This window comes from Oenanthe melanoleuca, chromosome 17 (assembly GCF_029582105.1).
Source record: "Oenanthe melanoleuca isolate GR-GAL-2019-014 chromosome 17, OMel1.0, whole genome shotgun sequence".
Taxonomy (NCBI): domain Eukaryota; kingdom Metazoa; phylum Chordata; class Aves; order Passeriformes; family Muscicapidae; genus Oenanthe; species Oenanthe melanoleuca.
The window spans coordinates 4,977,161-4,987,019 of NC_079350.1; the positions used below are offsets into that span (position 1 = coordinate 4,977,161).

At 51.9% G+C, this 9,859-nt stretch overlaps 1 protein-coding gene across 1 annotated transcript; it reads left to right on the top strand.

The window, feature by feature from the left end:
- Positions 1-216: 216 nt before the first annotated feature.
- On the top strand, positions 217-9,613 carry FAM78A (family with sequence similarity 78 member A). The gene is made up of 2 exons (XM_056505408.1): positions 217-1,416; positions 8,532-9,613. Exons 1-2 carry the CDS (start codon positions 1,154-1,156, stop codon positions 9,058-9,060), a joined length of 792 nt encoding a protein of 263 aa, XP_056361383.1. The 5' UTR covers positions 217-1,153; the 3' UTR covers positions 9,061-9,613.
- The last annotated feature ends 246 nt before the right edge of the window (positions 9,614-9,859 follow it).

Consider the following 9,859-nt stretch of genomic DNA (forward strand, 5'->3'; position numbering starts at 1 on the left):
GCCCCGCGCCGCTCGCCCCCGCAGCGCGGAGCGGGGCTCGGCCGGGGCTCGGCGCGGCTCCCCGCGATGCTGTGACGCCCCGCGGGGCCCACGCGTGTGCGGGGCAGCCCCGCCGAGCCCGCCCATGAGCCCCGCGGGCTGAGCACAGCCGGCTCGCCCGGCAGCGGCGGCAGCGGCGGCAGCGGGAGGAGGAGGAGGAGGAGGAAGGTCGGACACCCCTGCGGAGAGCCGCTCGCCGAGGAGGAGCAGCAGCAGCGGGAGGAGGAGGAGGAGGAGGAAGGGGAGCGGCGCGGCCGGCGCCCCCCGGGCCGGTGCGTGGCTGGCCATGTCACGGGCGGCTCGGCGGCGCTGAGCGGGCGCGGAGCGGCGGAGGCTCCATCGCCGCTGCCCCGCTGCGCTCCCGGAGCCGCCGGCCCCACCGGCACCGCGCTCGCTTCCCTCTGCGCCCGGCTATTTCTAAGGGAAAGAGAAGAAAAAAAAAAAAAAAATTAAATTCCCAAAGCGCAGACATCGCTGGCGGAGGAGCCTCCAGAATCGGAGATTTGGCGACTTTTTGCATTTTCCAGCCGTCGCTTTTTTCTGTTATTATTGTAATTTTGTGCGAAAGGAAGTTATGAACAACTGCAAGTCAGGAAGTGGAAATCCACACCGGTTGTGACAAGCTGGGGCTAAAAACTATTTCATTATTTATATAGATGTGTCTATCAACATTCTGCTTTTCATCCAAAGAATAAAGGGAAATACCGGCTAGTCCTATGTTTGATGGTGAATGACAGACTGCATCTGAGCAAAGGAAGGACTAAATATATCAACTAAGAACACCATCTTTATTTATTGAACTCAAGAGACTTTTTTTTAACCCAAAGACTGTTTGAGCAAGAGATTTAATGGGTCTTTAAAAGGGGGAAAAAATTTTAAAGGCCCTTTTGCTTCTGAAACGCAGCTAACCTCAAAAATAGAAGCAGTACTTGTAAGACAGATATTTGAATTAAGGCTTTACACGATGAATTTTCTATCCTATGGATATCAGTTTTGAAATTACAAACCAAGAAGATCTGTAATTGATCTAGCACCAGATAATTTCAATGCCTAATATTCCCCAGGATTGCTGGAGTACCCTAGGAGCTGCGTCGGACTGTACTCGGGGTATGCCATGGGCTGTATTCAGAGTATTAGCTGCAAATCCAAAGTTTTCCGGGAGAGTATTTCAGTGATTGAAGTGAAAGCCTCCATTGATCCCGTTCCCACCAGCATTGACGAGTCCTCCAGCGTGGTCCTGCGCTACCGGACCCCTCACTTCCGAGCCTCTGCCCAGGTGTTGGTGCCCCCTCTTCCCAAGAAGGAGACCTGGATCGTGGGCTGGATCCAGGCTTGCAGCCACATGGAATTTTACAATCACTACGGGGAACAGGGAATGTAAGTGTTTCCAAGGGCATGTGTGGGTGCCTGATGGGAAATGGGAGCGGGAGGGCCATGGCCTGGCTGGGAAATAGTGGATTGAACCAAAAATTATGATCCTTATTTAAAAACCCAGCCACTCTGGAACTTAACAGGACTTTCCCATGTGTTTAAAATACAGGAGAGCTTGTCCCTGCCCTTTTAAAGCAGGGGGTGTTCTTCTCTTCGAATGGGAATTTGCCCAAGCCCCAGCCAAACCCCGCTTGTTCTGGTAGGAACCCAAAAGCAGCATTATTTCACAACAGCTTTTGGGCTGCACAGGAGATCCCAAAACCCTGGGAGCAGCCCTGCCAGGACAGGCAGCCTTGCTCTGATACACGTTTGACACGAGTGGATCTCCTGACCTCCAGCTCCTCTTGCCTGCATCCCTCCCCATCCCAAAAGTGCGCATTGAGGAGCTCCAGGGAGGGCTGAGGGCTGACACTTGTGGCACAGATCCGTCCCTGGTGTCTCTGCTGTGCTGCTGCTGCTGCTGCTGCAGTGAGCCGTGGCTCAGCTCGGTGCCCACCAGCTTTGGGAGCACATTGAACGTCACAGGAGGAATCCTGCTTGCTTTGCCCACAGTAGCAGGCAGCCCACGGGAAAGCACAAGCTGGATTTAACCCATTGGTAGTTAAACCATCTGCATCACTTTGGAGCAGGGTGCAAATTTCACGTTGCACTCCTTTATGGGTAATGTGAAAGGGAATATATAGGTACAAATGTGAGGTGGAGGAATCCAGGGGCTGTTTGCACACCAAGAATCCCTGTGTTACTGGTCAGACAGTCATAGTGAGACAGGAATGAGTCAAATCAGAATGTCACTTCCCTGCTGAGAAAAGTCATCTCTCCCCAGTCCCCCAGCAGCTTGTTCTCCAAACGTTGCAGGCTTTGGCCCACAGCTCAATCAGCCCCAGCACCTGATCCCCAAACGCCTGCACAGAACAGCAATTCTGCAGCTCACGGTGCTGGGCAGCACCAGGTGCAGCAGCAGTGTGTCTGTCCAGCCACGGGGACAGAGCCAGTGCTGGCAGATGGGCCAGTGCCTGCAGGTGCTGGTGCTGCCCAGTCCCTGGGGTGAGGGAGGAAGGACAGGAAGGTCAGGTCCCAGCAATCCTCTCCCTGCTCATCCCCCAGTGCCCGGAGTCAGGGAGATGCTGGCTCAGCCCCTGAGGGTCAGTCTGGGCAGCTTAAAAAAAACCCTGAACGAGGAGGGAGGAGGGAGGAGGGGGACACGGCTGGGGAGCAGGGCTGACTTCATGCAGCGCCTTCCTGAACATCTGCACGCACAGCCCTCTCCTCCTTCCCTCCTGCTCCTCCCAGCCCGCTCCAGCATCACGGCCGGGATGCCAAGGGCACGGCAGGAGCAGCCCGAGGCCACACTGTCCCCCCCTGTCCCCGTGTCCCCTCCCTGCTCAAGCACAAAGTTTCTGCACCTGGCAGTGCAGCCAGGCTGATCTTGGTTTTTAAAGTATTTACAGCAGGCCTGAAATCTGTTTTTGGCTCCAACAGCATCTTTAGCAAGGACGATTTGTTGCTCAGATGTTCCTGATTCCAGGCCTTTGGGATTTGCATGTGTAATTCTCAGGCTCGTTTAGGGATCCTGTAAATGAAAATAGGAAAGTCCACTTTATATAAATACAGCTCAGATGCACTGAAATAGAGAGGACTGGGCACAGAGTGATGCTGCTGGTGCTGCAAACCTCAGAGTGGCCTTTTATTTCCCTGCACCTGAGTTGCCCTGTGTTTAAAACAAGGATTTGGTACAGCCTGCCCTTGCTGGAATGTTTTGGGACTAAAAAAAAAAAAAAATGAAAAAGAAAGAGTAAAAGAGTAAAAAGAGTAGTAGCTGCTGCTGTAAACAGGTAGAATTAAAGACTGCAGCTATGTATGAGAGCTTTTAGCTAGAAAATCATGGAAACAAAGATTTTTCCCTAGGAGATTCATTGACATTTAACTGATAACAACAACAACAAAAAAAAAAGTTACCCGAACACAAGCAGGAATTGCTGTGTTCCTGCACTCTCTTTCTATAGACTCATTGCCATCTGAAGGCTATAAATAAAGGCATTTAGGAGGAAAGGCCTCTTCAATGCCATTGAAACAAGACCTTTGCAGAGAGAGGGACACAGGACAGAAACCTAAGGGGAAGGATGGGCCAAGGCTCTAGCTGGTGTAACTCAGAGCAATCCCACTGACCTCCACAGAGCTCCACATTGATGCCAACAGACTCCCAACTTTCCATGACAGGGAGAGGCTCCATGTTTTTAACCCCTGTGGCAAACAAAAAACCCCAAACAGTCAAAAATCAGTCATCCAGCCGAAGCACCAATACTTACAGCAGGCTTTGGATTAATTCTTCACTTCTCTGCTGGGAAGTTGTTAGCTGTGCATAAGCTGGCCATTACATTGAGGATGGAAACAGCTGAGAAATACTGGAGCAGATGGAGCTGTGCATAATGCTGCTATAGGGATGGCAGCTACAGAGGGGATAATTTAGACACGCACGTTCAAAGTGGCACTGACAATCTAGGGGCTAAATGCAGCATTTTTAAATTTAAAGGAAGAGAATTAAAGCTCAGCTAACACATAAGTGCTGGCATTAGTTTACATGTGAGTCAGTAGATGCTGCAGGGAACATGAAAACCCCCAGCATGAGGATGTGGATGTGCTCTCTGACCCTTCTCTGTGCAGGGCTGGGGCAAACTCCTTGTTCTCCCCATGGCTGGTATTGCTGCTCTCCCATGCAGGATTTTACCCTTGTCCTTAGGAAGGATGCTGCTGTGCAGAGGAGGCATCAGGGTCAGTCCAGAGCTGTGACCTGTGCAGGAGCAGCTGGACCAGGTCCCTGCTGGCATCTCCTGGGGTTGGTGCTGGTTCCTGCACCTGGTAGAACCTGTGTCAGAGGCTGGGCCATGCTGGAATGGCACTATCCAGCCTCCTCCATCTCCATGGAGATATGCAAGAAGCTGTGCAGATGGAGATATGCAAAAGAGAGAGATAAATAAATTGGAGTTGGGATATGATCAGCCAAGAATCTAGAGAAGTTTCATGTGGATGTTTCTCCCCCTGGAAGACCTGATGGGGCTATTGCATCCTTACATCATCACTTCATCTTCCCAGGCTCTCTCCCTGGTGAGATTAAATCTTCCATGCCCTGCAGCAGGGACATAATGAACTCAGCTTGTCAAGAGAATAAACCCCCAGTCTCCAGGAGGGAGGATACAATCAAAAAACCCACAAGGGTATCTTTTCCAAACAAAGTGAAGGGAGGTCAGTTCACTGTGGGAATTTACCCCTCCAGGGATTTAGAGGAAAAGGCTTTGCTGCCCTGCAATGTTCCCTGGATCCCACTTGTGCTGTGGGCACCACCTTAGCCCAGTTACAAGGGTTGTCCAGCTGGACTTGAGTCTGCTCCCCCAAACCAGCAGAACTGTTCCCTTTTTCCTAATGGCAGTTCTGTGCTGGTTTCACTGCCTGAGCCAGCCATCAAACACTGCTGCTGGAGGCAGGAGCACACAGCTGGAGGGTGGGAGGAAGAGGGACCACAGCAGCACAGCTCTGTCAGCCAGGGAACAACATCTTAAATTTCCTTCCTGTTCTTCACTCTAACCCTGCCTTGACTTGTCTGACATGCTGGAGTAGGTGAGAGAGGCACTGTAAAGGAGAATTTAAAATTAAGCAGCTCTGGCTATCAGGTTTTCTTTCTCTCAGCGAGTCCCAAGTGCAGGCCAGTGGTGGAGGGAGGCAGGAGCAGGGATGTGAAATGCCAGGGTTTCACTACACCCACACGTGGCTCTGGTCCCTGCACCAAGCAGGGGCTGTCCCAGAGGGGCTGCTCTTATTTGGGGAGCTTGGAGAGGATGGTGTTGGAAGGCACAAGGTTGTGCAAGTCCATCTGGCCTGGGACTAATTAGGAGCTGGCTTTAAGCAATTTGAGCTGAGGACGCAATAGTGCCTGTCTGGAAAGGTTACCTGGATGTATCCACACTGGGCTGGAGGCTGCTGGGCTGGGTTTGCTGTCACTGCCCTGGGACAGATCTGGGAGCTCAGGATGAGCTGGGGGATTCGTTCCCTGTGACAGAACAGGAAAAAAAGTGTCTGAATGATGACTGGGAAGATAAAATCTACATAAAGCTGCTTGGCTGTCAGCAGCAGGGCTCTGGTTGTACCACAAGAAATAGCTCAAAGTTCCTTCTGGTAGCAAGGAGACATTTGTTCAGAGAGGTTTCTTGGCAGCTCCAGTCTCTGGCGATGCCCACACTGACTCTGAAGGTTTCAGAAGAGGCAGAAACAGGCTTGTCAGTGTTACAAGGCAGAACCTACTGATCCTGGAGCTGATCAGTGAGCCCACGAAACCAGATAGCTTGGTTTCTTTTCATGCCTCCTTCCTGCTATTGTCAGCAAAGTGTTTACTGGGCACTTTCTGGTCTCTCCTTGGCTCGACACTACCAGAGAAAGATGCTGATGCAGCCAAAGATCATTCCACAGCATTCTTTCCAAAATCATCCAGTTGTTGGCATATTATTTGCCATGGACACACTCTGCAAGCAGGGGCTGCCAGCCTGGCTGGCACAGAGGCTTTGCTGTAGCATTAGGCAAGGGGCAACCCCAGCAGCAGCCACCGTGCAGCCTTTGCTCTGCTCCAGTCATGGGATCATCATGAGGCCTCGTTTTTCTGCTCATTCCAAGCTGTGCAGATGAAGCATGATGGTTTTGAAACCCTGGGGTTAACCACAGTGGCTAGAATTAGGCACAGCGTGCTCTGTGAAGAAACACAGGCTGGTTTCTCCTTCCCCATTCCTGCCCACGCCTTTCCTCAAGCTGGGTGCCCTCCTGGGCCACCCTGAGCTCAGCTTTGTCCTGGGGTGCTGCAGGCTCTGCAGGCACCATCCTGCTCAGTCTCTGACACAGCTCCACCTTTGTGCTCTTGTTCAAATCCTGGGCACATCCTGAGAAGCTGCTGCAATTCCATACTGAGCTGGGGATGAAGATGGGGACAAGCAGATCTTAGAGGACCTGCATTTACTGAGCATCCTCTATCAGGTTGTCCTGCCATTCACCCACCAGCTCTGGTCTGAGCAGGCAGGAGCAGCCCTGGGACTCATTACCCTCCGTGGCAGCTCAGCTCCTGGTTTGGCACCTCTGTACCTGCAGAGATGCTGTGGCTGCACCACGCCTGTCACCTCAGAGTCAGCCTCCAGGACTGTCACATCTCACCCTGGGTGACAGCCAAGCTGAGTACCAGCCAGTCTGAATGGAAAGTAATCCTAAACCAGTGGCTGAAAGGGAGAGAAGAGCCCCCAGATGGGGTTTCGGAGCTGGGCTGTGCAGCAGGGAGGGGAGGGGGCTGCAGAGCACGACCTCTACTCATCCATCTGCGAGGGCTGGGTCACCCAACATCCCTGGAGCCTTCCCAGAGCCCTCCCAGAGCCTTCCCAGACCCTTCCTGGAGCCCTCCCAGAGCCTTCCCCTGCTCAGCTCTGCCGAAGGGCATGAGGGGTGGTGAGCCAGGATGACTCTGGTTTGCAGGGCAGAGCGTATAAACATCTCTGCAGTGCACAAGGGTCCTGGCAGGACTGCTCAGGGATCTCCTTTTGGCTGCCTTCACTACAAATTTTCTTCCAGGGAAAGGACTCCCTCTGCCTGCTGGCGACGGGCTCGGGAGGGAGGGATTGCTGCAGCCGAGGCTGACAGCCGCCAGTAAATCTGTGCAGGGAGATGTTGTGCTTGCATAACCCCTGCTCAGCTCCTGCGGCTCGGAGCATCCCTGCATCCCCGTCCTGCTGCTCAGAGCATCCCCTGCCCTGCTGCTCCCGGCAGCCCTGCAGCCCTAGGGCACACCACATCCTCTCTTGCACTTTATCTCCCGCTGGGAAGGTGTTTGTCAGGACCCCCTGCTCGCATGGAAAAAAGATAAATGAGACCTTTAAATCCCCCGTGCTGTCCTCTAGCCAGAGCCAGACACAGCTAAGTGCTGAACGATCCAGTGAGTACAAACATGGAGGCACTTCACGGTCATTAACTAATTAACAGTCAAAACAGCCTTATGAGAAGGTCACATCAGGCCTGGCCAGAGCAGCTCATCCCAAAGCTGTGAAAGAGCCAGCCAGGCCCACGAGCACCCCCAGCCACAGCCTCCTCTGCAATCAAGGGGCTATTTTAAGCTGCAGCACCAGACTCACAAAAGGCTTGGACAGTCACCCTGACCCTGAGGAGCCTCAGGGCGTCCCCTCTGTTTCTCTCCAAGATAAATCATTTCCCATGACCCAGCCTGCAGCAGGGAGCCACAAGGCTTGGGGGACTGGAGCACTGTGGCAGGGTCAGGTACAACCCCACTGCTGCTGCCACCCGGTCCCTTCTGCCACCTCCATGGCTGGGACATCATCCCTGAGTGCTGGGGAGTGCTGATTCATGAGCAAGAGAGAGAGCAACATCTGCCAGCCTGGTTTTTAAAAGACTGTCCTTAAAACAGCTGGTGTGCACTGAGCAAGTGATCTGTGGTTGTGCAGTCTCAGAGCAAACATCCAACCCTCCTTCTGAGACATTTACAGCAGTTTGCTTCTATTGGCAAATCTAATCTTAAAAATTAAATTGCAAGTTAATGAAAAAACCCACTCTAAGTTGTGACTCAGCAGTACAAGGTGACAGGGGACTGTTTTCACTCATATTCCTGCTAGAAACACTGACCTCTCTGTCCCTCTCACAGGTGAGCAGCACGGGCAGGTTTACAAGCAGCTCGACCTCGGGCTCTCTGATTACTGTAACACCATCCCCAGCCCAGAGCCTGGTGTGCAGCTGGGTCCTTCCAAGGGCTGCAGGAGGATGGGTTACACTCCAGCACCAGGCAGACAGCGGGGAGGGACAGTGGCTCATCCAGAGAGAAATTTAGGGAATGGATGGATTGAGAGTAAACCTGATGCTTTTAATGGCAGGGATGAGCTCTTTGAGCAGGATGGCACAAAGGGCACAAATTCCAGTAAAGACTGGAGAGGGAATGCATCCACAGCTCTCCCCTCTCCTTTCTAAAGTCCAGCATGTTTCTAAACTAATTAATTAATGCATTATCCATAATTTGCTATTGATTGTGGCAGGTCAAGTTGGGAGCTTCCAGATCTACTGGATGGTAAAATCCAGGCCATCAGTGACTCAGACGGGGTGAACTATCCCTGGTATGGGAACACCACAGAAACCTGCACCATCGTGGGTCCCACCAAGAAGGAGTCCAAGTTCAACATCAGCATGAACGACAACTTCTACCCGAGCGTGACGTGGGCGGTGCCCGTCAGCGACAGCAACGTGGCCAAGCTCACCAGCATCCACCGGGATCAGAGCTTCACCACCTGGCTGGTGGCCACCAACACGGCCACCAACGAGATGGTGACCCTGCAGACTATCAAATGGCGCATGAGGCTGGGCATCGAGGTGAACCCCAGCCGGCCCCTGGGCCAGCGTGCCAAGCTGCAGGAGCCCTCTGCTCAAGAGCAACCCCAGGTCCTCAGCAAGAATGAGCCAATACCACCCAGTGCCCTTGTCAAACCCAATGCCAATGATGCTCAGGTACTCATGTGGAGGCCAAAGGATGGACCACCCCTGGTGGTGATACCCCCAAAGCATCGGTAATACACGCCTGGCGTCCCGGCACCGGAGGGAGAAAACAAAACCCGCAGCAAAACAATCACTTAGGGATTAGGATACACACCTATAATCTGAGCAAAATCAAAATGCACTTTTTATTCATTCAACAAATGCAACCATTCTACCTTCTCCCATTGGGACGGATTTCACTGTGCTAAAGCTAAAGAGGAGACCTTGGACCGGGTCTGTCTCATCACTGGATTCCTAAGGGAAGAAGCTAACACTGATGTCTACCCTATAATTTTTTTTTTTTCTTCCCTACTTTAGTTCCCGTTTGAACTTCAGCCTCATTAGCTTGTCCAGAACTGCCCAGAACAATAAGAACATGTTATTTGGGATTTTAAGAATTATTTTTTTTCTTTTTTGGTTGAGAACGAAACAAGTTCCTGGAGCAAAAAGTTGACTATTTAAGATGAGGTATTTTTTTTTAAGCTGTAAGGTTCTGAGTTGCAAATCCAAGTCATGCGGCCTTATGTAGACTTTGCTTTGCATTGCCAAACTTTTGCCTTAAAGCTATGTTTGAAAATAAAAAAAACAACAAAAACCACCACCAGGCAGAATGTCCTTTCTACAGAATTCTGGAGAAAAAGTTTTGGAACAAGGAATAGATTGTCAGCGTGGCATGGGCTGATGGATAAAAAGGGCATGAAACTGGAAGAAGGAAGAAAATCTTCCTCTTTTTAAAACCTGGAACAAGGAAGCATGGAAATAATCTCAGTTTCAAAGCAATGCAAATAACAAACTTGCTGTTGGATGGCTCTCGAGGGGGAGCTCCCAGGCCACC

Excerpts from the sequence above, each read along its gene's own strand:
- FAM78A (XM_056505408.1), top strand. The coding sequence starts at position 1,154 with ATGGGCTGTATTCAGAGTATTAGCTGCAAATCCAAAGTTTTCCGGGAG. Across the intron at positions 1,417-8,531 it reads CACTACGGGGAACAGGGAAT|GTCAAGTTGGGAGCTTCCAG; the intron begins GTAAGTGTTTCC and ends TGATTGTGGCAG.